Source organism: Mesoplodon mirus (genome assembly GCF_964341445.2).
Source record: "Mesoplodon mirus genome assembly, chromosome: 15".
Taxonomy (NCBI): Eukaryota; Metazoa; Chordata; class Mammalia; order Artiodactyla; family Ziphiidae; genus Mesoplodon; species Mesoplodon mirus.
Window position 1 is genome coordinate 42662672 of NC_138991.1, and position 27961 is coordinate 42690632.

The 27961-nt window shown below is 51.9% G+C and overlaps 3 protein-coding genes and 1 long non-coding RNA gene across 18 annotated transcripts; 2 read left to right on the forward strand and 2 right to left on the reverse strand.

Moving 5' to 3' along the window:
* Window positions 1-157: 157 nt before the first annotated feature.
* On the reverse strand, window positions 158-11350 carry AHSP (alpha hemoglobin stabilizing protein). 11 transcript variants are annotated; one of them, XM_082645177.1, is made up of 4 exons: window positions 7090-7265; window positions 1048-1144; window positions 766-844; window positions 158-519 (listed from the first exon to the last, which is right to left on the reverse strand). In XM_082645177.1, exons 3-4 carry the CDS (start codon window positions 838-840, stop codon window positions 316-318), a joined length of 279 nt encoding a protein of 92 aa, XP_082501303.1. In that variant the 5' UTR covers window positions 841-844; window positions 1048-1144; window positions 7090-7265; the 3' UTR covers window positions 158-315. The 11 variants fall into 11 exon arrangements, with proteins under 11 accessions (XP_082501303.1, XP_082501300.1, XP_082501301.1 ...); XM_082645174.1 differs by having other exon boundaries at window positions 1048-1196; XM_082645175.1 differs by having other exon boundaries at window positions 1048-1196; window positions 7007-7265.
* Window positions 7339-21303, forward strand: RUSF1 (RUS family member 1). 4 transcript variants are annotated; one of them, XR_014296092.1, is made up of 13 exons: window positions 7339-7653; window positions 7863-7977; window positions 12149-12194; window positions 13826-13858; window positions 13941-14046; window positions 16281-16382; window positions 18511-18581; window positions 18661-18845; window positions 18927-18984; window positions 19366-19436; window positions 19868-19982; window positions 20111-20254; window positions 20364-20441. XR_014296092.1 is itself a non-coding variant. In XM_082645166.1 (13 exons), exons 1-13 carry the CDS (start codon window positions 7354-7356, stop codon window positions 21018-21020), a joined length of 1407 nt encoding a protein of 468 aa, XP_082501292.1. In that variant the 5' UTR covers window positions 7339-7353; the 3' UTR covers window positions 21021-21303. The 4 variants fall into 4 exon arrangements, 3 of the variants coding, with proteins under 3 accessions (XP_082501292.1, XP_082501293.1, XP_082501294.1); XM_082645166.1 differs by lacking the exon at window positions 19868-19982 and adding an exon at window positions 20923-21303; XM_082645168.1 differs by lacking the exons at window positions 7863-7977; window positions 19868-19982 and adding an exon at window positions 20923-21301 and having other exon boundaries at window positions 7529-7653.
* Window positions 21303-27961, reverse strand: SLC5A2 (solute carrier family 5 member 2). Its single transcript, XM_082645181.1, has 12 exons — window positions 27783-27961; window positions 27175-27246; window positions 26994-27098; window positions 25739-25903; window positions 25323-25428; window positions 24537-24617; window positions 24156-24385; window positions 23705-23840; window positions 23364-23471; window positions 23087-23237; window positions 22507-22966; window positions 21303-21746 (listed from the first exon to the last, which is right to left on the reverse strand). Exons 1-12 carry the CDS (start codon window positions 27906-27908, stop codon window positions 21315-21317), a joined length of 2172 nt encoding a protein of 723 aa, XP_082501307.1. The 5' UTR covers window positions 27909-27961; the 3' UTR covers window positions 21303-21314.
* On the forward strand, window positions 23807-25819 carry LOC309817150. 2 transcript variants are annotated; one of them, XR_014296094.1, is made up of 5 exons: window positions 23807-23880; window positions 24010-24189; window positions 24525-24631; window positions 25332-25453; window positions 25668-25819. It is a non-coding gene; the product is annotated as an uncharacterized lncRNA (long non-coding RNA). The 2 variants fall into 2 exon arrangements; XR_014296093.1 differs by having other exon boundaries at window positions 25332-25819.

A 27961-nucleotide genomic window follows, 5' to 3' on the forward strand; every position in this document is an offset into this window, starting at 1 on the left:
TATTTTAGTGCTGCCCAGGGGTTACTTAAGGCTGCAAACCTCTGCTCTAAGGAATTAGATCTCCGAGATCATATCTAGGAAGCAGGGTGAGGGAAAAGGGACCAACTGTCTCCACGAGGCAGTGATGGAAAACAAAGAAGAACCACAGAGCCAGGAAAACCATCAAAACAAGTACTGGTCTTTATTGAGGTGTCAGGGTGCAGTAACACCATAAAGGCAGAGCCTGAGGCCTTGAAGAACACAGAGGCAGCATTTAAGGGTCTCAGACAAGCCCGAGTCTCCCGGCTAGGAGGAAGGCAGCCTGTGATCGGGTGCTCACAAGGACTTCAGGAAGTTCCTATATTTGTCCAGGAAAGAGGCACACAGAGTATCCAGCTCTTGCCGAAGTTCCTGCACAGCCACGTCCTGCTCTTGCTGCTCCCCCACCATCTGCTGCCTATAATAGCTGATGTAGAAGTTCACCCAGTCATTCACCACAGTCATCATGTCTTCTTCAGGGACAGCAGGATCAGAGAAGACCTGGGGGTGGTGGTGGGATTGGGATAGGGGAGGTCAGGATTTGGCAAGGGAGACCACGCTCGGCCATGTGATTCAGGAATAACCACCAACTCTGACATCCTCTTTTCTCTGATTTGTATTACCTGTCTCCAGTTGTTTCCATCAACTCAACCATTACCCTCCCAGCTCCAAATTATTCTCCCTGCTCTGTTCTCGCCCACCTCCCAACGCTCCAGGCCTGTCCTCTGAAACAGAGCACAGACTTACCTGCTGATTTAGCAGAATGTTAAATTCCTTCATTCCTGTAGCAATGAGATCCTTGTTGGTTTGAAGAAGGGCCATCTGCCTGATTAGAGAAAGAGATGGTATTTAAGTATCTTTTTCTCCCAGGGTATTTCCCCCAATCTCCTCAGTCCCCTTAAGCATCCCTGGGGCCCTGCAGGGTCACCTCCCCTCCACCACCTTTCAAACCCTGCCCTGCTCTGAGATCACATTTCCCCCAGGTTGGCTCACTGTCAGGTCCAACAGTGCTATGTATAGACGTCTCACCCACACTTTTCAGGGTCTGGATGTCCCTCTGTGCCAAGCTAGATGTAGACAAGGAGTCCAGTGTCAGCCAAAGAGGGAAACGCCCTGCATTTAGGTCCTGAGGGAGGGTGATAGGTCAACCAGGGGAGGGGAAGGAGGGAGAGGCTTCCCTGAAATTAGAAAGATAGCAAAGCCAAGAGAACAGATAAGTGGGGAGACACAGAAAACCAAACCAGGGATAGAGCCATGCCCTCTCCCCTACATCCCAGAATCCAGGCTCCAAATGCTAACGAAACTAACAGTAACTGTTAGATGCCCTGTTACAAGAAAGGCACTTTTAAAATCATCCTAACGAGTGGTGGCAATTATTCTCCCAATTCATAGGTGATATATTAACAGCAGCTAACATTACAGTCATCATTTGTGCCAGGCACAGTTTCAAGCAGGTATTAAGGTATTTATTCTTGGGAGTTTCCTGGTGGTCTAGTGGTTAGGATTCAGGGCTTTCACTGCCATGACCTGGGTTCAATCCCTGATCAGGAAACAGATCCTGCAAGCCACATGGCGTGGCCAAAAAATAAATAAATAAATAAGTATTTATTCTTATGAAAACTCTTGTTAGGCAAATTCCAATAATAGTCATATTTTGCAGATGAGCCTTCTGTAAGATGGGGGGACTGGACTCTACTAGGCTGAGTTCCACAGGAATGGAGACACGTGTCTTATTCTCTAACATATCATCAGGTACTTAACAAAGCAAAAATACTTTTTTTCTTTTTAAAAAATATTTTCCTAATGTTTTCCATTTTTATTTATTTATTTGTTTATTTATTTTGGTACGTGGGCCTCTCACTGCCGTGGCCCCTCCCGTTGCGGAGCACAGGCCCCGGACGCGCAGGTTCAGCGGCCATGGCTCACAGGCCCAGCTGCTCCGTGGCACGTGGGATCCTCCCAGACCGGGGCACGAACCCGCGTCCCCTGCATCGGCAGGCGGACTCCCAACCACTGCGCCACCAGGGAAGCCCTGTTTTCCATTTTTAATAGATTTTTTCAAATTTCAAAATCACCATATAATAACTGAAATAAGTGAAACATTATAAAAATTCACACTGAAAAGTGGATCATTGTTGCTCCCTCCCCCGACAAAGCAACCAGCATTCAAGATGTGTGTATCTCCTGTCACATCTTCCTCCATTCAAAAACCAGGCACCTATACACTCATGGCTTATTGCTCTGCTTTTTTGTTTATAGCATTATCTTAATTAATACACAGCAAATTAACGTCCTTTTGGTGTACGATGTTTGGATTTTAATACGTAGATTCATGTAACTACTACCACAATCAGGATACAGAACATTTCCGTTGCCCCAAAACTCCTTCGTGCTACCCCTTTGTAGTCACCCCCACTCTCATCCCTAAATCCTGCCAACCACTGATCTGTTCCCCATCACTACAGTTCAGTGTTTTTGAGGATGTCCTATGATGGAGTCATACAACATCTAACCTTTGAGACTGGCTTCTTTCATTCAGAATAATGCCCTTAAGCTCCATCCAAGTTTCAAGTAGAAGTGAGTTGTTCCTTTCCATTGCTAAGTGTGCATCGTATGGATGCACTACCATTTGTTTATTCATTGACCCACTGGAGGACATCTGGATTGTTTGCAGTTATTGGCAAGTATGAATAGAGCTGCTGTAAATATTTGTGTACAGATTTTTGTGTAAATGTGTTTTCATTTATTTAGGGTAGAAAGTATTTGTTACCACTAGGAGAAATAATTGCAATACAACCTGACCAAAAAAAAAATGTATACAGGGCTTCCCCGGTGGTGCAGTGGTTGAGAATCTGCCTGCTAATGCAGGGGACACGGGTTTGAGCCCTGGTCTGGGAAGATCCCACATGCCGTGGAGCAACTAGGCCCGTGTGCCACAGCTACTGAGCCTGCGCGTCTGGAGCCTGTTGTGTGCAACAAGAGAGGCCGTGATAGTGAGAGGCCCGCGCACCACGATGAAGAGTGGCCCCCGCTTGCCACAACTAGAGAAAGCCCTTGCGCAGAAACGAAGACCCAACACAGCCATAAATTTAAAAATTAATAAATAAATAAATAATTTTTAAAAGCCAAGCATTTAAAGCCCTTAAAAAATGTATACAGAATTTAAAACAAACTCTTAATAGTTCAATAATAAGACAACCCAGTTTTTTTAAATGGCCAAAAGATTGGAACTGGCACTTCACAAAGAAGGTATACAAATAGCCAATTAGCACATGAAGAGATGTTCAACATTATTACTCATCAGAAAAATGCAGATGGAAGCTATAATGTGATACCACGACATCCCCACTACAGCGACTGCAAGTTAAAAAGACTGATTAAGTGTTGGTAAGGATATAGGACAACTAGAAATCTCATACATTGCCAGTGGGAAGGTAAAATACAATGTCTGAAAAAACAATTTGGCAATTTCTCATAAAGTTCAGCATACACTTACCACATGACCTGTCAATTCCACTCCTAGGTGGAGTCCATACACGTCTACAAAAATACTTACATGCAAATGCAAATGTTCATAGCAACTTTATTCATAATAACCCCAAACTGGAAACAACCCAAATGTCTAATAACCAGTGAGTGCATATACAAACTGTGGTATATTCATACAATGGAATACTACTCAGCAATAAAAAGAAACAGACTAATGGTACTCATGACAACATGGAAGAATCTCAAAATCATTAGGCTGAGCAAAAGAAGCCAAGCATGAAAGACCATATACAGTATAATTCCACTTCTATGAAATTCTAGAATAAGCAAAAATAATCTATAGTGACAGAAAGCACATCAGGGGTTATCTGCGATCAGAATACAAGAGTGGACATTAAAATGCACAGGTGCCCAAGAGAATTTTTTAGATAATGGGAATACATATCTTGACTATGACAAGCATTCTTATATACTGTTAGTAGGAGTGTAAATTGGTAAAGCTTTTTAGAGGGATAGTTTGACAATACTTGTTCAAATTAAAATACACATACCCTTCAGCCCAACAATTCTGCTTTGGACTCATTTTAAAGAAATATTCATATTCAATATACAGAAAGGCCTGTACAAGGAATTTATCATACCTATTTGTAATAAGGAAAAAAGCAATATGGGGAATCTTTATAGAATAAACTATGGCACATTCATACCATGGCATGACATGCACCTTTTAAAATAAATGAGGTAGCTACATATGTGCTGATAGGAAAAGATCTCAAAGACAACGTTAAATGAACTATAATTAGAGCAGGCTACCTCAGGCTGCGAGTATGGGAGAGGGGATTAAATGTAAAATTATACTTCTCTCTCTGTCTCTGTCTCTCTCTCTCTCATGGTAAACAATGTTTACTTCTGGGCATTGACTGGTATTTGTTGAAAAATGGAAAGAGGGATAAATGTCAAGGGAGAATTTGACCTTCTCCATCTATATTATTGTTTGAATTATTTTACAGCTAGAATGTATCCTTCCATTATTTTTTATAATACTTAACAAGAATACAAAATTAAAAAGAAAGAAACAAGATGGTATAGTTCTGAAACCATTAGCCTCAAATTGGACACCTGCCTCAGGGCCTAGAAGAGTAGCAGCTTCTCACTAAATATCTGTTGAATGAATAGGAGAATGAATGTTTTTGCCACTTTTCAGCTCTGTCACCTTGATGAAGTCACTTCACACATGCAAACCCCAGTTTCTTTGTTTAAAGGAGGAGTGAAATAATACCTATGAGGGTTATTGAGAAAATAAATTCATTCATTCCACAAATAGGTATTTGGCACCTGCCTTGTGCCAGGCCCTGGGAATGCATCAGTGCCAAAGACAAAGTTCCCCTTCTCTGGGAGCTTATGTTCTAGTGTGGGGAGTGAGAGGATGAACCGTAAGGGGTGAAGTCTGAAAGATGGAGCAGGGCCCAATCTACAGAGCTTCATGGGCCATGACAAGAAGTTCATGTTTTATTTTCAAATATGAAGGAAAGTCATTGAAGGGTTTGGAGGAGAATATTGCAATCCTCTTCCATAAAAGTAACAGGAAGCTGCTGAGAGGTTTTGAGCCGGGGAGTTTTAAGCTGTGTAGGGAGTAGACCATAAGCGGGTAGCTGTGGAAGTGGAGAGATCAGTGAGGATAAAGTCAAGGAGATGAGCAGCTTGGAGTGTTCTGCCTGGTGCTTACTATACTGCTGAATGCAGGCTGTCAAGAAGTCTCATGGGGTAGGGGAAGAGGAAGCATCCCTCATCTCTTTGTCAAGCCACTGATCTGGACACTGGGGTTGCAGAGAAGTGTATGAGTCCTTGTCAGGCACTTATAGTCCACTTGGGAAGACAGGACTTAGATACCTAATAAAAGCAAGTACAAACTGGCTCCAGAAAGCATATGCTAAGCGTTAAATGAGTTCTACAGTGAACAAGGGTTGCCATGGTCTCTGAGCAGGGAGAGGTCCATGTGGACAAAGATGGTCAGTAAAGCCTAGAGGGTTGGTAAATAGTGTGACCGGATTTCTCAGTTTGCCCAGGATGGCTCCAGTCTGTTAGCCCGATGTGATTACTAACGGTGCCTCCTCTAAAGACACTCTCAAAAATCCTGATTTGGGGAATTCCCTGGCGGTCCAGTGGTTAGGATTCGGTGCTTTCACTGCCATGGCGCCCGGTTCAATCAAGCCCTGGTCCGGGAACTAAGATCCCGCAAGCTGTGCCGCGCAGCCAAAAAAAAAATCCTGGTTTGGACAATATGTCATAGAGTAGTGCTGGTCATGAGGGCCCTGTGGAGCAACGGTCCTCACATTTGAATACTTGACATTAACTCCAAATAATGGTCAACACTTAAATAGCCTGTACTATGTACCAAACATAGTTTAAGAGCTTTACACATATGACTCATTTAATCCTCATCCCAACCCTATATGGTAGGTACTAGTATTATTCCCCTTTTACAGGTGAGGAAACTGAAGGACAGAGTGGTGAGAAACTTGCCCAAGGTCTCACAGATACTAAGTGACAGAACATGCATCCAAACTAAGGCCCTCTGGTGGAATTCATTCCTGGAGGTTAGTCTCAGTTCAATATACCCACAGAAGCTAACATTTAAAATATCACATGTTTGTATCCCTTCAATTTTTCACTCTCACAGGAACCAACCAAACAAACAAAAAATCAAATGCCCTGGGTCTACCTCAGCCTCAGAGACTCTGTCTAGCTTTTAGGTAAGGTGAGGTGAGGTGGAAAAGCATTCCAGGCTGAGGTCCAAGAGAAAGATGATAGTTAGGGAGAATCAGAAGTTTCAAGCAGGGAATCAAACTGTGAGGGTCCAAGAATGCTGGGCTAAGGAACCAGGATATTTTATTTTCTGAAGAAAAGAGAACGCTTTTAGCAAATTTCTATTTTGAAGGCAAGTACATTGCACTAGATGGGAAGGAGAAAGGGAGAGAAGAGAGGGAAAGAGAAAAAGAGGTGAGTTTGGAGGGAAACACTGTCTTTAGACTTTTCCCCCAATTTCATAGACCCTCTCCCCCAATAAACACAGAAGAACTTCTTGCCTATTTCTCCTATTTGCTGACACTATTCACTACAATCCCTTGATTTTCTTGTTCCTCAAATGTTCTTAGGATCCTTTCAGAAATAATACTCTTCTGGTCAGGAAAAGCTGAAGGGCAGAAAATTTCTAGTGGAGGGCCAGAGACGCCCAGAAGGAAAACAAAACCCCAAAAAACCACAAACAAACAAAAAGGGAAGCTTTACAGGGCCTCAGGGATCATCTGGTCCAACTTCTCATCATGCATGCATTCATTCATAAATATTATCTCTTTTACGCACCTACTATGTGTTGGGTACCGGGGATAGAATAGGAGTAAAATACAGGCCCTGGCCTCACAGCAAAGAAGCCACCTGAGGACCAGAGAGGGACACTGAGTTGCCCAAAGCCACACAGCGAAAAATTCTGTGGCCGCACCGGGTCTCAACACGATTCCCTAGGGACGCCCTCTTCCCTTCTCCCCATAACTGTAAAGTCGTGGGTCACAGCAAAGCAGGTACCTTCAGGGCTTGGCGGGCCAAAGGGCTCTCGCGGCCCCACACAAGATGCTACAAAGAACCAGGACCGGGACCAGCCCCGAGGGGTCGAGGCGGGGCCGGGAGGTCGGAAAGGAACCATCTGGTTCCTGGGCTGGATGGAAGAGTACGCGGAGGCAGGAGGCCCTTTCTCGAAGGAATAATGCCCCTCTGCAGCCGCCGTAGCCGAGCAGGACGCGTCTTCCGGCCACGTTTCTCTTCCCGCGGAACTAAAGAGAGGAATCCAGGATGGCATATGTCGCCAGGAGTGAGGCCCCACTGTGCTCCGAGCAGTTCGGCTCCGGGACGGCCCGGGGCTGCCGCGCCGCCGCCGACGGGAGCCTGCAGTGGGAGGCCTGGGGGCGGCGCTGGTGGGGGTTCTCCGGGGCCTTCACAGCGAAACCCGGAGGACGAGATGGGGGCGAAAAGGTGGCTCCCGGGACGGCCAGTCCACCTCTTTCCCGGCTCCTGGCTGTCTTCCTACCTCAGGGCTTCCCCGATAGCGTCAGCCCGGACTATCTGCCCTACCAGCTGTGGGATTCCGTGCAGGTCAGCCCGGCCGACTGGGGAAGGGAGCGACATGTACCCGGGGTAGGGGAGACAGCGCGCCACCTCTCCCTCCCCGCTTACAGACTGGACACTGAGGCCAGAGCCGAGCTGTGACACGTCCCAGGCCACACACCCAGGAGAGCTGATAACAGGTCTTAGACCTCCATGCTCCTGCGCCCACTCCTCACCCCACTTCTTTTCTTCTCCAGGCCTTTGCTTCCAGCCTCTCGGGTTCCCTGGCCACCCACGCAGTCTTGCTGGGCATAGGGGTAGGGAACGCAAAAGCGTCTGTTTCAGCTGCCACGGCCACCTGGCTCGTGAAAGGTGAGCTGGACCCCTGGAGTCTCACCGATCGCTCCTCTCAGCTCTGCCATTTCTCTGTCCACTTTTTCCTTCGGCTGGGAAGCCCAGCCCCTCCTTTCCCCTTCTCCCAGTGTTTTGGTATCTAGCTCTGGGCTCTGATGAGTATGTTTATTTCTGCATTCCTGTCTGATTAGATCCGGGAGCCAAGCCTCCCCACTTCCTAGAAGAGTGCCTTGTACCTCGTTAAAAAACAAAATTCAACTGAGTAAATTTTAAAGATTTGTATTGGCTTTATTGACGACTGACTAGTAACCCATGGCGGGAACACCCTCATCCCGCCCACTAGCCTTGGTAGCTGCACTCCGTTCCCCATATGTACTGTGCAGTGTCCCTTAATCATCTGGAGCCCAGATCCCTAAGTAAACCGTCCCCTCCCCTTTACTCCTAATCTGTGGAGGACTGCCTAAGAGTTTGGTTATTGAATAAAACTGCCAACTGCCCTGGGTGTGGGAAATTAGTTAATTCTAGACAGAAACAGTTTTGTAATAGGTCCTGAGTGGCAGAGAGGAGGTTTGGGGAAGGGTGAAAGGCATTTTATATTCTCTGGGATACTAGATGATGCCATGGATAATAACTGTAGTAACTATCTGTTGAATGTGTACCGCTTTTTGAAAAACCGCTAAAGGGGGCGGGGGGAAAAAGATACAGTTTGGTACCGTGCTACCTAGACGGTGAAGTAGAGAAGAAAAGGGAAACTGCCCACATCAGGAGGGCCAATGGCTCTCTCCACCATCCTTTGTCTTTCACTGTTGTTCCCAGTGGCGGTTTAAATCAGACCCAAGGTAAGGCTCATTCTGCACCTAGCATCAGCCTGGCCACAGCTCTGGTGAGCCTCCGTGGACCTTTTGGAGAATCTGGAGGCTCCTGCTTATACCCTTACCATTAAGATGAGCATACTGTCCACATGTGAGTCACTGCTGGAAAGAAGCTCTTTCTCTGAGACTGCATATCAGTGGAGAAGTGGTGGTGATCTGTGCCTCTTGTCCTAGTTGTCTCTTCTTTTAATAATAATAGTTCCTTGAACAGTACTTACTGTGTACCGGTCTTTAAATGTCCTGACTCAGTCTTCACAATAGTTCTGAGATGGGTATTGTCATTATCTCCATTTTATAGATGGGAAAACTGAGGCACAGCACGGTAACTTGCCCAGGGTCACGGATGTGAACCCAGGAGGTTTAGTTCCAGAGTACATTTTCATACCACCACACTGTGCTTAATTTGGATCTTTTCCATTCCTCTCCTATTGGTTAATTGTTTGGAATGCAGTGGGAGCTTGGGTCAGTAGTTCCATGTCATTTCTAAGCACCCTAGTCTTATCACCAACATGTTGCTTATGTATGTCTTCAGCTCAGGTGAGTTATTAAAAAAATAAGACCATTTTAAGGTGTGGAAAAATATCCTCTTACTTTAAAGCCTGTTGTTGATATTAAAGGAAACCCCCTTAATTAAAAGGATATTAAAAACTTGTTTCCATCAAACATGGGAAATTTGTATGCAGAGATTTATATAAGACACTCCCTTGGAATTTTTTGATGTGGTCACTTTTAGTTACAGATCTCTTAATAGAACATGTTGTTAATGGTCATAACTAGCAATAGGAATAATACTAGCAGCCAATATTTTGCCAGCTGAGTGTATGCCAGACATTTTGACATGTAATATGTAACTTAATCTCTGCAGCAGCCATATTAGGTAGATGCCTTTATAAGTACCTTTTTCAGAGAGGGAAGCTGAGGCACAGAGAGGTTTAGTAACTTGCCTAAGGTCACACAGGGCCAGGATTTGGACCCAGGCCCACTGACTCCTGTATCCCACCCTTAACCACCCACTCCTTGGCCAGTTAGGATTTCAGAGTGGAGCCGAGTACAATTTATGGACAGTTGATCCCTTACTAGAATTCAAAATTTTTAGATCTTACAGCATGGCCAGTTGTAAGTGAGGCAGAGAGGAGCAGGTGGGAATTAAGTTTCCTGGGCTAGTGGACAGTGTTGACTTTCAGCTAATAGGGAGGATGTATGTCACTGCATCCTACTGCCAACCTCCAGATTCTGACAAGGGCCCTGCAGACTGTCTCCGATGAAAACTAGAGTAGGCCCCTTTCTTGTGTGAAGGACATACATACCTGATTGGCAAAGACTTTGCAGTCGGAGGGTAGAAAAATAGTCTGGCTCTGTGAGCTCTCAACCAGTAAAAGTAACCTTGCCATGTTCAGAGTCACTAAAATGATCTAATACAAAAATCTTGAACAATGAAAATTTTGTGTAGAATTAAAAGTACTTGAAAGGAAGAGTGTGGGTGAATGACAGCGGGAGGAGGCTTCTAAAGTCACCCTGGGGAGTATAACTTCCAGGGACAGAGGGGACAGAAATAGAGAAGCTGAGCAGGCCGGATGGGAAATGTGTTATACACACGCCTCTGAATGAGGCAGCTGCTGCTCAGCCCCAGCCAACTGGAGCAGTAAGGGGAAGCAGGCCTGGTGCTGCCGTGTCTTCAGATTCTCGGAAAGCTGTAAATCCAGATTTTCTTGTAAAATGCCCCATTTTCGTTTATCAATCTTCGAGCTTCAGTTGCTTCATCTTCGAAAGGGGATGAGCCCTTAAGCTCGTAGGATTGTTGTGACGATTGAAAGACATGGGTATTTCAGGTTTCTGCCAGAGTGCTTAGCGGTCTCCTTCAAGTCCAAGGCTGGGTAAAGATGTCTAGCTCGAAGGGGTCAATGCCCAAGGATGGCCGCCTTGGCAAGAGGAGAATGAGGAAGGCTGGCCCATGTCACCACCTTTATATGTCGTGGGACATTCTCATCCCTCCTGCCCACAACCTAGTTCTCCTTCTTGCAGTCCCCCACTTAAGGGTCCCTTCCCTCAAGCTCAAACAAGCTAAGGGTCCTCTGCCCGCTCTGCCTGTCCTTCCCAGTGCCCACAGTGTGAGGCCTTCTCAGTTTGATTCTAGAACAGTCCTTCTTTGTGATCCCCCTGCTGGGCTTAATGAGTACTACTCTCAGCGTAAGGTAGGGTCTAAATCAGTGGTTGGCAAACTTTCTGTAAAGGACCAGACTGTAAAGATTTTACACTTTGCAGGCTGTACAGTTTCACTTGCAGCAACTTGATTTTGCCATTGTGTTATGAAAAAAGCCATAGACAGTCTGGAGACAAATGGCACAGCTGTGTTCCAGTAAAACTATTTACAAAAACTGCGTAGAAGCCCACAGACCACCGTTAACTGACCCTTGGTCTAAATCTGTGTTTTTCGTAGTGGCTGCTGTCTGCTTTTACACTGGCTTTTGAGCCTGGAACCATGACTCTGGCTCACTGTGGTACCCCCAGGCCTCACGGCAGTGGGTAGCCAAGAAGCACTTGTCGTGCAAGTGAAGGTCTAGTGGGTTCCAGAGACCTCTCTGACTCTCCCTAGTCTGAGGAGGCCTCTCCCTCTGCCCCACACTCCCAGCTCGCTTGTCACCAACCTGCAGTTCAAATCCTTTTTATTTATTTATACTCTGATGACCACCTGTGAACCCACTGCGCAACCTAAGAGCTAGAATATCAACAATAACCTCTGAACTTTCCACACAGAATTTCCTGCTTTTTAAAAAAATAGTTTTACCATATAGATATATATACCCAAACCCTATATTGTTTAGTCTCAGTCGTTTTCGAGCTTTATGAAGAGTATACTGTGCTGTATGTAGTCATCATGACTTACTTTTTCATGCAGGATGATAATACTAGGATTCATCCATGCTGATGTGGGTAATTGTGGTCCATTAGATTTTCACTGCTGTCTAGTATGCCCCTGAGTAAATGTACTAGAATTTGTTTATGCATTCTCCTGTTGATGAGCATTTGCATCATTCCCAGTTTTTTGCTGTTATAAACAATGCTGCAAAGAATATTTCTGGTCCGTGTCTCTTGGTGTGCATGGGTACCTAGTTCTCTGGGGGTACATGCTGAGGGACTGCTAAGTTTAGGCACTTCTGACCCCATAATGCAGCTACGTCTGTCTAGAACTTATCATACCAGACTGAGCTCCCAAGGGCAGCAATCCAAGGTGGAAAGCCATCTCAGTGCCAGGCTCTGCCAGGCCCTACAGCCCCCAAGGCTCTTGCTTGTTCCTTACCGATGCCTCTCTCCCCCAGATTCAACTGGCATGCTGGGCCGCATCATCTTTGCCTGGTGGATGGGGTGAGTTTTTCTTCCCGATCTGCAGACTTCTAGCCACTCTCCCTAGACAGGAGTCATGTCTTTCTCAGCCCTGGCTGTATTTTCAGCTCCCCCTCTTTCCTACCAGTCTCCAGGGGTGGGGAGATTTAGCAGGTATATCAGAGCTAAGGAGTCTTTAGTGAGTACCCAGTACAGGTGACTTGCCCAGGGTCACCAAGCAGTGAAGCCACAGAGCCATTGCCAGGATGAGATCTGCCTTTAAAAGCACCGATTTGCCCCTCTGCTGCCCATCATGGAAAAACACAGGGAGCCACAGGCTCTGAGCATCCTCTGCTGGCTTGTTAAAAGAGAAGCTTGGATGGGACAGTGCTTAGCCCAGAAGGAATACCTTTACTCCAGAGGCTTCTGTGGCAGCTTAGATACTTGGTTGGACTCTGCTAAGCTGAGTGGGGAGTGGGCTTGGGTAGGTCATCAGGATCCCTGTCCGACCTGGGATCCACATCACCATTTATCTAGAAGGGACTGAGGGTGTCGTGCTGCCTGCTTCCTCCTTGAGTCAATACTGGGTGACCTCAGGAGTGAGTTAGTATCTGCCATCAGTCGTGGTTGTGAGGTGCAGTGAGCTATGTAAAGTGCTTAGCACATAATAAGTGTTCAGTAAACACCAGCTGCAATTACTAACCCTAACTGGGCCTCACCAGCTCTCTGTGTATCCTCTCCAATCCTTGTAATAACTGTGTAGAGTAGGATTGAATGTGTACCTTTTCCAGATGTGAAGCAGACCAAGTCACACAGCTTGTAACTGGTGAGATGGGATTTGAACCTAAAGCCTGTGGTCTTTCTGTGGCATCAGGCAGAGCCCAAGACCAGGCCCACGTGTTCTAGTCCTGCCTTTGCCATATATTCGTTCCATCAGGAGTTCCCCATGTGCGTCCCATGCCCCGTCCAAGAATGCTCCCTTTCCCTCTAGGAGATTTCAAATTAAGGGTCAGGGCTAATGCTGCAAATTCTGAGCTGGGCAGGGGGCTGCAGCATCTCCTGCCACTGGGATCTTGGAGAAGTAGTCCCTGGGGGTTTGTGCAAGGGCCAGGGTGTCACTCGGCCTGCAGAGGAGGGAACCATCTGTGGCATCGTGTAATAGAGATATCCTAGGCTGGATGTCAGAGCCTGGCTCTTTTGGCCTTTTCCCCCCACTCCCATTTGATCCGAGGGAAGTCATATCCCTCTCTGGGCTAGTTGTCTGTAACATGCAGGGTAGTGTTTACACTAAATGTATTGTTTTTAGAATATGTGGACTTCTTGCTGGGTACCTTCTATGAAGCAGAAGGAAGAGGAGGGGAGTTGGCAGAGGAACCCAGGGATGGCCTCTCTCCCAGGAGGACCCAAGGGTGGGGAGCAGCCACAAGGCAATCAGTTTTTTCCTTTGGTGCCTCATGGGTTAGTAAGGGGGAAATATGAGTGACCACTGAAGGTCCTCCCAGCTAATGGCATTTTAGGCAGCAGTGACAGGGTGTGGGGACAGATGTCTGGCTGGGGTGTGGGTTTTCCTGAGCCCTTCGGACCTTACCAAGGCATAGGAATGGCCTGCACTGCCCACAGGCTGTGTTTTCTCCTTAAATCCAAATTGCAAACCAACCTCTCCTCCCCCACAGGAGCAAAATGGACTGTAATGCCAAGCAGTGGAGGTGAGAAGGGGCTGGAACTGAGGGGAGGGGAGTCTTCTAGTATGAAGGTCTCTGACCTCTGACCTCTTATCCCTTCCCCCAGGCTTTTTGCCGACATCCTCAATGATGTAGCCATGTTCCTCGAGATTATGGCTCCCATATTCCCCATCTGTTTCACCATGACCATCTGCATCAGCAACCTGGCCAAGGTACCCACCTCTGGGGCACCCCTGTACCCAAGATACCTGCCCTGGTGGTGCTGTGTGCGGGCTCACTTGGGGCCCACAGGGGATCCCAGCCTGGGCCCAGTGTTCAAGGCATTTCTAGAAGAGTGAAGAAGTTCAGCTGTTTCTTCTGGGACTCAGCCATGTATTCTGATCCTCCTCCAGCCAGACAGCCTCCAGAGCCTCAGAGGGTCAGTCTAAGGCAGTGTCTCGAGCCACGGGACTGGTGAGGGAGCTCTGAGCTGAAAGAGAGTAAGGGTGGTCCAGTGTCAACATCTTGGGACCAGCTCCCTGGCTACCTTTCATTCTTTCAGTAAAATATTTAGGGTGCCTACTGCATGTTCGGCACAGAATACAGGCCCTCCCATCTTTGAAAGAAAGCCACACATAGTTAAATATTTATCGAGTGATAGCTATAGGTATTCCAGATGAGAAGTGTAGGGGGCTGCAGGAGGGTTCAGCAGGGAATCTGGCCTGGTCCAGGGATGCAGGAAGCTCTTCCCTGGGGCTGGGTCCTGAAGTTTGAGTGTGAGGTACAGCGTGGGCATTCTGAGCAGAAAGAACAGTGCAGGTCAAGGTCCAGTGGCAAGACAGAGCACAGACCGGACAGCAAGGCTGAAGGGGCAATTGGGGTGAATCCAAGTTCTTCTCTGCCAGGCTGCTGACCTCATGATTCCTTCAAGTTGGCCTCATCCAGATGAGGAAACTGAGGCCTAGCAAGGTTCGGTAAAGAGCTCAGCCTGTCTTCCCCACAGGGTTAAGTACCTGGCACAGAGTAAAGAGTCTTAAGAAGATATGTAAGGCCCATCTTAAAGGCCCATCTACCTGTTCAAAATCACTTATGTTTCTCTGCTGGGCACTACTGATATTTAGGATTTTAGGAACAGTTCTTTGTGGTGGAGGCCTCTGAGCTTCCCTGGCCCAGGCACTAAAGGCCATGAGCACCCCCTCCCCCTCCAGGGCAGGAGACCACAGAGAAACCAAGGATTGTGACCTCTGCCTAAATTCTGCACTAAGCTCCGCCTTGGGGGCCTCAGTCTCTTCATCTGTCGAATAAGGGACTCGAACAGGGCCATGAACTTCCCCTTCCCCACCTTCCCGCCCCTCCCCAGAGTTCCAGCACCTCCATCCCTGAGGTACACCAACCAGAAGCCTGGTTGTCATCCATGCCTTCATCTCCTCCCCCTTTACCTGTCACCCTCAGCTAAACCTCCATTCATGTCTGTTATTTGCCCTCTTAAATCTCTCCAGTCCTTTCACGCCTCCATCCCCATGTCACCTGGTGATTCCTTGCTGCTGAAAAAGCACAGTTATTTCCTAGGTCATCTCCCTGTGTCTATTCTCACCCCTCTTCAGCCCTTCTCAGAGCAACCCCATAGTCCTTAATAGAGTGGAAATCAAATCAGGTCCCTTCCCTGTGCCCATTGCTTTTGGTATAAAGACCTTACAAGGCTTGGTAAGTTCTATGTGATCAGGTCCCCGCCCATAACTCCAGCCTCATTTTGATCCACATTCCTCTTACCTTCAAACAAACACTGCCTATGTAACAACTAGTTTATTTGTTTACTATCTGATGATTTATAAGCTTCATGAGGGCAGGGGTTGTACTGAAGTCCCTCACAGCACCTAAATCTGTATCTGACATCTAAAAGAGATTTGATAAACATGAACGAAGTCAGTGACCCTAATCGATGAGCTCTCCCATCTCAGAGGGAGAGCCCTAGGAGGTCAGGGCCACTGGTGTGGGTTTTGAACTGTCCTGGAAGGCTTGGCTAGGCCTTGACTGGGGCAGGAAGAGAGTGGAGTTAGTTCCAGGCAGGCAGAATGTAAGCACCAAGTTGGAAACCAGACTTGGCTCTGCAAGGGGGAGGGTGCAGCCAAAGCAGAAGTTGGAGGCTGGGGAGGTTCTGGGCTAAGAATGGTCTGTGGGCCTCCACCTTGCGGGGAGAAAGTGAGTTTCCTTGGGGCTGGGTCCACAGGGTGGTGTGACAGGCAGACCTTCAGTTTTCTCCTGGAGCAAGACAGGGGAGGTGGGCCTAGTGGAAATGCGGGGTGAGAACAGGAGACCAAGGACGGCATTCAGGGTTTTGCTTCAGGGTGGCCTAAGGCCTAGTTTTCTTAAACTGGTTTGAGCCATTTATTTTGCTCACCCACAGAAACTCCTGTGTTGCAGCAGGTTATGGCCACTCTGACTTTCACTCTTCCCTTTACCCACCCAGTGCATTGTGGGCGTGGCTGGTGGGGCCACTCGGGCCGCACTGACCATGCATCAGGCCCGGAGAAACAACATGGCCGATGTGTCAGCCAAGGACGGCAGCCAGGTGAGCAGCCAGAATTGGAGGGATGGTGGGGGGAGCGCGGATGTACGGGGCGGGGGGCAGACATGAGACCAAGCCACGATTTGGGCATATGAAGAGAAGCACCTGAGTGCTCCTGCGGGGCAGGGTGGGAGACAGGTGGGAGGAAATGTAGCTTCTCCCTGCTCTGACTCTTAGGATAGGTAGTCAGTGTGAGGGCTCGGGCTCAGGCTCTGGCGGCAACAAGTCCAAGCTGGTCATCTCAGCCCCTGCCTGCTGCCCGTGAGGCCAAGAGGGAGCCCTTGCCCTGGACCTCGCCCTCTCTAGGCAGAGACCCACCCTGGGAGGTGCATGTTCCCCCATGAAGCCCCACATGTTAAAGTGCCTGGCAAGTCAGAAAGTGCTTAGCATGTGAGGAGGCCAGAGTCACTGCAGAGGCCTCCGCTGGGCAGTTTAGCAAAGCCCTTCCGGCCCAGCCCTCACCTGACCAAAGGAGCCTGACGTGGAGGTGGAGGCACCCTTAGGCTGAACCCTTCAGGTATCGCCACCCTCCGTACCCCGGTGCTAAGTGCCTATGTGCACTGCATTGTTTACCTCTCACAGCAGCCCTCTAAGGTGGATACTGTTATTATCTCTCTTTTACAGATGGGGAAAGTGAGGCCCAGGGTGGTCACAAGTGTGATGGTTTTCTTTGACACTGAAGCAATTTAGAAACCTCTGTTCTCTGCAGTCCTACTTTCTGGCCTTCTCTTATATTGTTTTATTAAATAGAATTTCATTAAAAAATTGACTAACTCCTTTCAATAATATTAACACAAGCTAATGTTTTTTAAACGTTGACCATGTGCCAACTATTTCATGTGTATGAACTCATTAAATCCTTACAGTGGTCTCATGCAGGGGCGTTCTTTGTTGCCACTCTACAGATGAGGGGAAAAAAGGCACCGAATGGTTGAGTCTCCCTGGGTCCCTTTGGGCACATCCCTTCTCCCCGGAAATGGTTGGATGAGTTCTTCCCCATTATCGCTTCCACAGGTTGTTAGGGAGGGGAAATAAGTACAACCAGCCCCGTGCCCGCTGTCTCACCTGCCCTCTTTCCAACCCCCAGCCCCTTCCACCCCCAGATGCATTTTCCAAGGCCCCAGGGCTTCCTCAATTCATGGAGGCAGTAACATCACTGGGGCAATGAGACACGTGCTCAGCCCCAGACCAGGCCCCTGCTTTCTGCTGATGTTGCTTTGCTGCCACTTGATGTGGCTGCTGGAAATGACTGTTCCCACCTGGGGAGGGGAGGTCCCTCTGCCCCTGAGCTCCCAAGGCCCCTGATCCCCAGTTTACTGTCACACCCACAGCCTTTATTTCCACGGCCCACCCCTTTGCCAGGACGACTGGGTAAGAAGAGCTGCAGTCTCAGGCCCCCTCTGTGCCAGAACCAACTCTCCCGGGGAACCGCGTAGTCAGGGACACCAGTCCAGACTCCTCCTCTCTCATGATGAGTTGGGGGGCGGTGGCCAGGGGTCTTCTCCCCTAGGGTAAGCTCAGTCAGGCCATCTCGGGCCATCAGGAGGGTCTGATAATATTGATTCTCAAGGGAAGTTTGGATCTTGTGCTTTTCTTCCTGGGTGGTTCCTTGACCCCTTTGCAAAAGTATCTGCTGGTTACTGGGCGGATGGACCTTTTTTTTGTTTTTCTGTTTTTCGGGGTTTTTTGTTTGTTTTGGCCATGCTGCATGGTTTGCAGGATCTTAGTTCCCCGACCAGGGATCGAACCCATGCCCCCTGCAGTGGAAGTGCAGAGTCCTAACCACTGGACTGCCAGGGAATTCCCTTTTTTTTTTTTTTAAACCACCAAATAACATAGTTTTACTCTGTGGACATTTACTTGCCTGAGTGTAGGGCTACACTTTGACTCTTGCAAAACAAAGAAGGCATGTTCCACAGGCATTCCAAGGGCATTGCACCTACCTGGGCAGAGAAGCAGCTGGTATCTTAAATGACAGCTCACTCATCAAAAGCGTTAAAAATTTCCTAGGCACCCTTATCAGTGTAGGGAGTGTCTGGGGCAGGGTGGGGTGAGGTGAAAGGCACTCAGGGGTATTCTTTCTGGCCTGGAGGGGAGCCCTCCAGCTCCCATCCCCTCTGCCATTTTCCAGGAGACGCTGGTAAGCCTGGCAGGGCTCCTGGTCAGCCTCTTGATGCTTCCCCTGGTGTCAGATTGCCCTAGGTAAGCCGGGACCAAGGGCGGGGAGGAGGCGCCCCGCTGGGCCTCTGCTCCCATTGACCACCTCACTCTGTCACCCCAGCTTAAGCCTTGGCTGCTTCTTCTTCCTCACTGCCCTCCACATCTATGCCAACTACCGGGCAGTCCGGGCCCTTGTCATAGAGACCTTGAACGAAGGCCGGCTCTGGCTGGTCCTGAAGCACTTCCTTCAGCGGGGAGAGGTACTTGGCCCTGCTTCAGCCAATCAGATGGAGCCGCTGTGGACAGGTAAGCCAGCCCCTCGGTTTCAAGTTTCCTATGTCTCCTAGTCTCCCCCTGCCTGGGCCTCCTGACTCCAGCTTCCCACAGGTTTCTGGCCATCTCTGTCTCTATCCCTGGGGGTCCCCCTACACCGTGTGACTTCCAGGTGAGTGGCCCAGCGTCTCCCACCCATCACCACGGTCACCCCCTCCCCACACGGGCTCCCTGTTCTGATCATACACTGGCCTCCCCCAACCAACCAAGCCCCACCTCTCTGGTTCTCTATTTCCACCGAACAGACTTGGGGGTCAGTGTGGGTGCTTGAGGGCAGCAGGTGTATAACATGAAGTAGATATAAGGGATCTTATATTTGTTGGATGCAGGAAGAAAGGAAGGGTTGATGCGGGGGAGGGGTAACGGCTGAGGGATGGATGGCAAGGAGGTGCAGGACAGTTAGGGTTAACAGTTAGGTGGCTCTGCAGTTGACTGGGTGGTCACTGCTGCCTTTGTCTTCTCCTCTCCCACTGCACGCTCTTCTCTCCTTCAGTGTCTTTGAGCTGCAAAAGCTGGTTGAGGGGCACCAAGAACCCTACCTCCTTCGCTGGGACCCGTCACAAAGTAAGTGTGCCGCGTTCCCCCAGCTTCAGACACCCTCCTGGGCTCAGCCTCTCATTCCTCCAGCCCCAGGGCCCCAAGCCCTGGACACGCGCTGGACAGTTTGGAGTCTGCCTAGTGTCCTGAAGGGAGCTCTAGACTAAGATTGGATGCATTCAGATTATAGCTACACGCCCCAGTGAAGTTCCCTTTACCACTCTGTAAAATGGCGCTAACAATACCTGCCTTATTAGCTGCAGGGTTTTTATGAGGATCAAATAAGGTGACTATGTAAAAGCACTTTGTACATTGCAGCACACTCAGATAAGAGTAAGACCTTTGTTTATCCCTGAGGAACCACTTTCCTCTCCTATCCAGGGTCACCTCTTGAGGAAACATGTACTAACGTTTACTGGTCTGCTGGTCCTGTGTTAAAAGCTGCTTATTCTCACTAGCCATTAAAGACGTGCAAAATAAACCCACCTCAGGGAGCTGCTCTGAAGTTGTATTTTGGAAATTACTTGGCCGCAGCACTGGGGAGCAACATGAGATGAAGTTGGAAAGGAAAGGGTGAGAGATGACCTTTCATGCCAGGCCAAGACCTTTGGGCCAGACAGGGATGAAACAGGCTGGTAGGCCTGAGAGTGTTTGGGGAGGTGGCCCTTCCCTGGTACCAGTCTGTCCCTGGGTCTCTCCAGACCAGGTACAGGTTGTCCTGAGCCAGATGGTAGGCCCTGAGACCATTCTAAGGGCTGCCACTCACGGACTGGTGCTTGGAGCCCTGCAGGGAGATGGACCCCTCCCAGGAGAGCTGGAGGGACTGAGGAATCGAGTACGGGCTGGTAAGCACCTCACAATCTAGGCTGCTCCTGACTCAAAGCGGGGTGGAGAGAGGAAGGACCCTGTTTGGCTTGGGGAACCCAAGAGCTTCTGGTTCTTCACCCACTCCAGGTCCTGAGAAAGAGAGCTGCGTCATCGTCAGGGAGACCCACCGAGTGTTGGACAAGCTATTTCCAAAGTTCTTGAAAGGTAATATCCTCTGCTTCATGGTTCCTAGGCCTTCTCCCAGAGGCCCTGCCTGCCCCCATCCCCACCCCTTCACCTAGAGGGTGGAAGACCTGGGTTTCTCTCTGTGATCTCAAGTCTGGACCTCAGTTTCCCTGTCTGCAGAATGGGGAGGTTAGGATGGTCTCTGAGGTGCTGTCAGTGTTGACAGACTATGGAATCCCAGTTGGCATTGGAGAATGGTGGGCGGGGGGTGGGGTAAGGCTCACAAATTACTGATGATGCTCTTTCATTTAGCACCTACTCCATTCTGGTCCTTTTTCATGTGCTGCTCAATGAATTCTTGCTGCAACCAGATGAGGTTTTAGGCTCATTTTATGCCAGAGATGACCCAGCAGAGGCAAGGGGAACCTGAGCAGTACACCCAGCCTGTGCTGCTCCTTCCCCCTCCCCAGGGTCAGCCCAGAGTCTCCTCCCCAGCAGTATCCCTATGCCCTCTCCCCAGGACTGCAGGATGCGGGCTGGAGGACTGAGAATCACCAGCTAGAGGTGGATGAGTGGAGGGCCACATGGCTCCTGTGTCCAGAAAAGAAGCTCTTGTGAGCAGCCCAGCCAGAGGCCCAGGTCCCAGGACAGGAGCCTGGAGCAAGGACACTTTAGCCACAGCAGGACCTGGAAAAGGCAGCTTTATTTTTGCTTAGGGGCAGCGATGTGACCAGTTGGCCAAGGAAGTGACTACCAATCAGATGGACTGGGCCCCAGGCAGAGACAAAGTGGAGAGAAGGGGTACCAGGGCCTTCCCCCGCACTCTCCTGCCCCAGGCCCTTCTTACCACTGCAGGCTCCCCACCCCCACTCGCTGCAAGGCTGTGGCTCATGGCGCCTGACACAGTTGACCTCAGGCGTAAAAGCCCCAGAGGAACGTGGCCACGGCCATCATGAGCAGGGCATTGAGGTTGACCACGCGGGCCCAGCTTGGGTCCTCACTGATGTCCTCCAGTCTCCTGGCTGCGGCAGCCATCTCCTCCTGGGTAGGGCGTGGGGGACTGCCTGCCCCACCCCTGCTCATTCCACAGAACCAGAGCAGGCACTGGCGGAACAGGCCTGGTGCTGGGGACGGGGGCTCTGGGAGAAATTGCGGCCGTACAGTTAGTCTGCTCCCCCAGCTCCCCCACCCCAGCTCCCCAGGCAGTGCCTTACCCTCCATCTCCACCGCGTGCTCAGGGCGCCCGTTCTGTACAGGGGCTGAGGCTGGACCTTCTAGCTCCTCAGCATCCAGGTCCTCCCGCTCCTCCTTGCTGTACCGGAGACTGAAAACCAGGCGGTGGAGCTGGGGAAGGGTGGGAGCAGGGACCAAGTGGGAGTGCCGTTCCCCCACCCTGAACCTGGAGGTCCCCCGTCCACACCGGCACTCCCTTTACCTCCCTCTGTCCAGCCTGCACACCCGCCCAGGCTCACTCCAGGATGACCTTCCATCGCTGCCCTTTGCCCTCAGGCTAAACCCAAGCTCCTCAGCTGGGTGTTTAAAGCTCTTGGCCCTGCTCAGCCCTCTGCTTCATCACCCTGTCTACACTCAGATTGTAGTACTTTAGTCTTACAGCCCTGCTAACAGTGTTCCTTCCTGTGGGTGTTTGCTCACAGGGTTCCCTCCTGCTGCCTTTCCTCTTCTCCACCTGTGGGGTCCTGTCCATCCTTCTGGGCCTACCTCTTTTGTCCTCCCCCAAATCAGCTCTGCCCTGGGGCACCTGCCTTGCCACAGCACAAGACCAAACCCTTTTTGGGCTTTCAGGGTCGTACTCTGTCCCTCTCTGCCACCAATCAGGCCAAGACTCTGGGGGGCTTTAACCTCCCCCACAGTCTTCTTCAAGCCACCTCCAAAGCACCTCAAATAAATGTGATTTAAATAAAAACATTGTACTTGCTTTGCAAATGAAGCTTCAGACTGGACTCTCAGCCTGCCCTCACCAAGCCTTGGTGTAGAAATTCAGGTGCTACCCACTGGGAGTTCTGGGAAGCAGGCTGGCTGACTGCTGTTGGAGAGGGCCCGCAGCGGCCCACGTTTGGTGCCGGGTCCAGAGGCCCGCACTTACGTGCTTGCGCGGGATGGGCGGTGTGCACAGCGAGACCACGAGGGTGAGGAGGCCGGAGCAGACGAAGAGCACGATGGCGAAGTAGAGGTAGTGCACGCGGCAGAGGAGCGCGGGGCACGCCGAGGGGCGCACGCAGCTGCCCGAGCCAAAGGAGAACTCGGGAACCAGGCGTGCCAGACCCATCAGCAGGCCCCCGATCAGTCCCCAGAAGGCGCCCTGCGGGGCCAGAGAGCGCATCAGCCTCGGGTTTCCAAGTCCGGCCCCGACCTCCCAATGAACACACACACTCACCTTCTCATTGACGCGGGGCACGAAGAGCGCCAGCACGAAGACGGCCGACACCGGCGGCGCCAGGTAGCTGGAGACCGACTGGATGTAATCAAAGAGCTGCCCGCCCTGCGCCGCCTGCACCACGGGAAGCCAGGCCACCGACACGGCCACGATGAACACCACCCAGAGCCTGCGGTGGACGGCCATCAGGTCAGGACGGCCAGGCCCCGTCTCCCCCTGTCCCTCCGAGTGCTCCCTGCCCCCACCCGGGGCTGATTCGTGGGGCAGGAGATGGAAAACCCAGGCCCACCGTCCTACTAGCAGCAACTCGCGGTCGCCCGCGCGGGGCCGCAGGCGCGTGTAGATGTCCATGGTGAAAAGCGTGCTGCTGCTGTTAAAGATCGAGGCCAGCGAGGACATGAGCGCTGCCAGCATGACCGCCAGCATGAGTCCGCGCAGACCTGCGGGCCGACGGAGCCGTGAGTCTGGGCCCACGAGGGGGTCCCGGGAGGGTGCGGACTGGGCGAGGGGTGACTCCTCCCACTGGCGCCTGTGGGCAGCGGGGCAACCCGGGGGCCCGCCCTCACCGTTGGGCATGAGCTTCACGACGAGCCGCGGGTAGGCGATGTTGGAGCACCCCACCTCGGTGCCACACACGCGCTTACACACCTCTGGCACCACGCACGCCACCTCGTCTGCGGGGAAGGGCACGACGCGGCTAGGGCGGCACCGGGTCTGGAACTTCCCCAGAAGTGGGGATGGGGAATCCCAGTGGAGGAGAGATGGGACCCCCGGGTGGGAGGTGGGACTGGGTGGCCCAGATCTTAGGACGGGAATGGAAATGGGAGACAGGCACTTGTATCCTTGCACAGGAAAGGGGCTGCATGGAGCACAGGACTCTCGGTCGGGGCGGGGTTGCTGACGTTACCCGGGTAAAGAATGCGGCTGATCATGCCCGGCATGACCATGAGGAACATGGGCATCAGCTTCAAGTAGCCGCAAAGGATGCAGCCCGCCTTGATGTGGGTCAGATTTTTCCCAGCCAGGCAGCGCTGCACTATGACCTGCGACGAGAGGCGTTCGACTACTTGCGTCCAGTCCCGGGTACCCCGCCCCGCCCCCCGCCTTGCCTCAACTCGCCGCGCTACTCCAGACCCCGCGGCTGGCTCATCGAAGCGGGCAATTCAGCTCCAAGCGCAGACCCTGACTCGGATCTGGCTCCATCTGTTTTAGCTCTAACTGGCGGGCTTCCCGCTCCCTCGGACCACGCCTTCCACCTGGCGTCCCAGATGGGTTCAGGCTCCACCCATCTCAGCTCCGCCCACCGCGGTTCCAGTTCTGCCCTAGCCTCGCTCCCCGCCCAGGCCCTGACCCCGCACCTGGTCGCTGCACCAGTACCAGCTTGAGACAATGGTAAGCCCCAGAAGCAGCGCAGGCCACGGCAGGTCCCCCGTCACAGGGTCCCGGAGCAGATGGTAGGAGTCGGGCCGGGGTCGATAGCAGGAGCTGGAGATGTTGCCCACCGCCGGATCCTCGGACACCGTCAGGGCCGTCATTGCCCCCAGGTATTTGTCGAAAAGCCCCGAATACCCGCCCACCTCATGGAAGGCTGTGAGGGCAAAGCAGTTAGGGGACATGGTGCCCGCGACAAGGCCCTCCCTAGGACCCACATGCCGCAGACGCGCGATGTCCCTGCTCCCAGGTGGAGAGATCTGCGAACTGTGACCTCTGCGCCCCTCCCCCATCAGCTGAGCCCGTACCGTAACCCATGAGGACGAAGGCACCCGCGAGAATGACGAAGGTCTGCACCGTATCCGTGTACATCAGCGCTGCCAGCCCTCCTGCAATGGCCTGGGTCAGTGGAGACAGCCCAGACAGGCTGCCACTAGTACATACAGTGTCTTTGTGCGAATTGGAAAAGGGCTCCCCTTTCCTGGAGGGCAAATTTCAAAAGGATGGCCCATTCCCTGGGCTCATGCACTCCGGCTTCAGGAGGCAGGGCTGTGTGAGCACAGTGGGGCTGAGTTTTAGGCTCCACTAATGCCAGGTGCCCACGTGCAGGACTTCCACTACAGGCCCTCTTCTCAGCCCCAGTTTTCTCTTCTGTGTGATAGGAGGAGGTGATTCTCTAAGGTCCGATTCTCATCCCATTCGAAGGGATGGGCCCCTCAAGCCGGCCTTGGTACCAGGCCCCACCCACACTGCTCCAGCGTCAGGCCTCGGGCACCACCCCAGAATCCTCCAACCTGCACTGGGTTTGGTGAGCTTTGGAGTCTGGCCAAGTTGGCTCTCCCTTCCCAGGTGTTCAAGAGCTGTTAAATCTTCCTTTTTGCCTAGGCCCAGGACGGGCTCAGATCTCTGAACCTCCAGACCAAATCCAAGGAATGTGGAGGGGGGGAGTAGTTTGCTTTCCAAAGATTTAGGTCCTTCTCCTGCTTGGATCACATCACACTTAAGAACTTCTCCAGCCCACTTTCCTTTGGTGACTCCCCTAGGCCCCGCCCACAGATCCATGCTCCCTTCCCTAAGCCCCCGCCACCTGCCACCTGTCACAGTGTAGATCATGGTGATGCCCAGAAGCGCGATGACGGAGGCATAGATGTTCCAGCCCAGAGCCTGTTGAATGAATACCGCCCCGGAGAACATGTCCACCTTGGTGGGAGGAGCAAGCATGCAGGTCAGGACCCAGGGGCCAGGGTGGGGACCCAGGTCCACTTCCTGCCCAGATCATGACCCTACATGGCCACGCCTCAAAGGTTCCCTCATTTTTTGATGCCCTGGTCTTCCCAGATACCTCTCACTATGGTTGTCGCCCCAGAAGCCTATTCCTTCCAGGCCCTGCCTCCATCACGGTTCTTACAGCCATTGCTCCTTGGTCCCGCCCCATCCAGGGCTTTCCAGAGACCTCCACTGGGTGATCCCACCCTACCAGGGTCCCGACCAGCTCCCCGTGCGTGCGCACCGAAATCTTGGTGAAGATGTACAGAAAAAGCGAGAGCACGGACAAGTAGAGGCGGATTCGACGGCCGCCAAAGCGCTTGCGCAGGTACTGCGGCATTGTAATGACGCCCGCGGTCAGGTACACGGGCACGAAGAGCCAGCCAAGTAGCAGCACCACGAACAGCGCCTGCGGGCACAGCGCGACAGCTGAGGGTCACTCCCTGTGGGAGATCCTGCCATGAGTGCGTCCTCGCCCCTGATGGGTCTGAGGAACCTTCTTCTCTTGGTGAAAAGTGCTACTCCAAGGCAAGGTTGCAGGAGGGGCCCAGAGGACACAGATGCAGATGTCCCTGGGCCCTGGTCATTAGGGACAAGGTCTTTTTTTTTTTTTTTTTTTTTTTTTTGCGGTATGCGGGCCTCTCACTGTTGTGGCCTCTCCCGTTGCGGAGCACAGGCTCCGGACGCGCAGGCCCAGCGGCCATGGCCCACGGGCCCAGCCGCTCCGCGGCACATGGGATCCTCCCAGACCGGGGCACGAACCCGCATCCCCTGCATCGGCAGGCGGACTCTCAACCACTGCGCCACCAGGGAGGCCCAGGGACAAGGTCTTGATACTTTGCTGGGCCCTTAGCTAGAGCCCTTCTTGCCCTGCCAGGCCATGACCCCTGGCCATCCCTCCAAGATGATCCCTATCCTCCTCGTCCTCCCCCCAACACACACACCTGAATCCAAGCACAGAACCCTCAGGCTGACCCCCAACCTCTGCCTTCCCTCTCCTCTCCACCCACCCAAACCTTCTGTCCCTCAAGGCTCAGCTCAGAGGCCTCCTCCTCCAGGAGGCCCTGAGCTCAAAGCCCTGATTTTCCCAACCCTCCGAGGCGAGCCTCAGTCCCAGAGTTTCGTCTCCTGCCCACTTCTGCAAGGGGCTTTCATTTAGCCTAGTGATCCTCACAGGCCACAGATTCAGAGGGCATCAGAAGAAGCACTCCACTATCCTTGAGACTGTTCATCCCACTTCAGAGAGGAGTAAAATCAAGGCCACAGAGGGTGTGGCTGGTCCAGGCTCACCCCTGCCCTGAACGTGGTATCTCCCACATGCCTCTGCCTCCAAGCTGGCTGCGTGAGCCTCCCTCGAAGGCCAACCCTACCTCACAGCTGGGAAGTCCCACCTCTGGTCTCACATCCCCACCTCTCCCGCCTGGAGTCTCTCTCCAGGTGTGACCCTTCCAGGGGTTCCCACGGGGAGGTGGGGGTTATTGGCAAAATGGGGCGCTCACATTCCACTCAAATCCAGCCACAGCCAGGCCGCTTGCTGCGCCCGTCCCTGCCAGGCCCACGAAGTGGCCACTGCCGATGTTGCTGGCGAAGAGAGAGGCCCCGACCTGGGTGGCCAGAGGTTGGGGTGAGCCAGGCTGCTTCCCTAGGCCTCCGCCCACTCCATAGCCCAGTCTCTCTCACCGGCCACCACGCCATGCTTCGTCCCGCCAGGAAGTAGCCGCCAACGGTGCCTCTGTTGGTTCTGCACATGGACTGGGGGACGGGAGTGGGGAGAGGCCTGGGTTTGGGGCACATCTTTGGACCTCATTAGCCTCCTCAACACATTCCTCAGCCTTGTTTCAGGCTGAAGATTAACCAGCGCATGGCTCCCCTGACGGTTCATACCTGCACCCCCAGCCTCCTCCCAGGCACCCAGATCTACCCAGACCCTAACCTAGGGTCTGGTTCCCCAAGCCTGAGTGTGGCTGCATTCGGCCGCACTTTCCTGGGGCCCCTGGATTTGGGTTTCTGGTCAGCCAGCCATTATGTAGAAGAGATCTCATTTAGAATGCTGTCCCGATGAAGATCCATCAACCCCTCAACTAGTCCAATCCAAAGGTGGACAGACAAGGCATGCATGCGTGTGGGCTGGGCCACCCTGGGGCTAGCAAAAGACTTACCTGCCCCCCACCCTGGGTTTCTCCCTCAAAAGATCCAGGCATCCTTCCCCTACCACACATCGGGACTGTCCGAGACTTTTCCCCCAGGCTCCAAAAGCGGGCCCCCAGCAGCATCCCCCAACTTCTCACCCACAAGCCGACACCAATGACCAGCAGGAAATAAGCCGCAATGACCAGGATGTCGGCAGGGTTGTCAATTAGGGCCCTCTGTTCCCCCAGCCCTGGTGCTGAGCCTGCCTCTGTGTGTTCCTCCATTCTGCCCAGGATCTGCCCCTCAGGACACCAGCCCCTGGATTCCCCCCAGGGAA

Bases quoted from the DNA above. Each gene is read 5' to 3' on its own strand.
- AHSP (XM_082645170.1), bottom strand. From the start codon at position 840: ATGGCCCTTCTTCAAACCAACAAGGATCTCATTGCTACAGGAATGAAG. The intron at 520-765 runs GTAAGTCTGTGC...CACCACCCCCAG, and splicing joins ACATTCTGCTAAATCAGCAG to GTCTTCTCTGATCCTGCTGT.
- SLC5A2 (XM_082645181.1), bottom strand. From the start codon at position 27,908: ATGGAGGAACACACAGAGGCAGGCTCAGCACCAGGGCTGGGGGAACAG. The intron at 27,099-27,174 runs GTGAGAGAGACT...CTGGCCACCCAG, and splicing joins GAAGCATGGCGTGGTGGCCG to GTCGGGGCCTCTCTCTTCGC. The intron at 24,618-25,322 runs GTGGCAGGTGGC...AGGCCATTGCAG, and splicing joins CATGATCTACACTGTGACAG to GAGGGCTGGCAGCGCTGATG.
- RUSF1 (XM_082645166.1), top strand. From the start codon at position 7,354: ATGGCATATGTCGCCAGGAGTGAGGCCCCACTGTGCTCCGAGCAGTTC. The intron at 7,654-7,862 runs GTCAGCCCGGCC...TTTCTTCTCCAG, and splicing joins AGCTGTGGGATTCCGTGCAG to GCCTTTGCTTCCAGCCTCTC. The intron at 13,859-13,940 runs GTGAGAAGGGGC...CCCTTCCCCCAG, and splicing joins TGTAATGCCAAGCAGTGGAG to GCTTTTTGCCGACATCCTCA.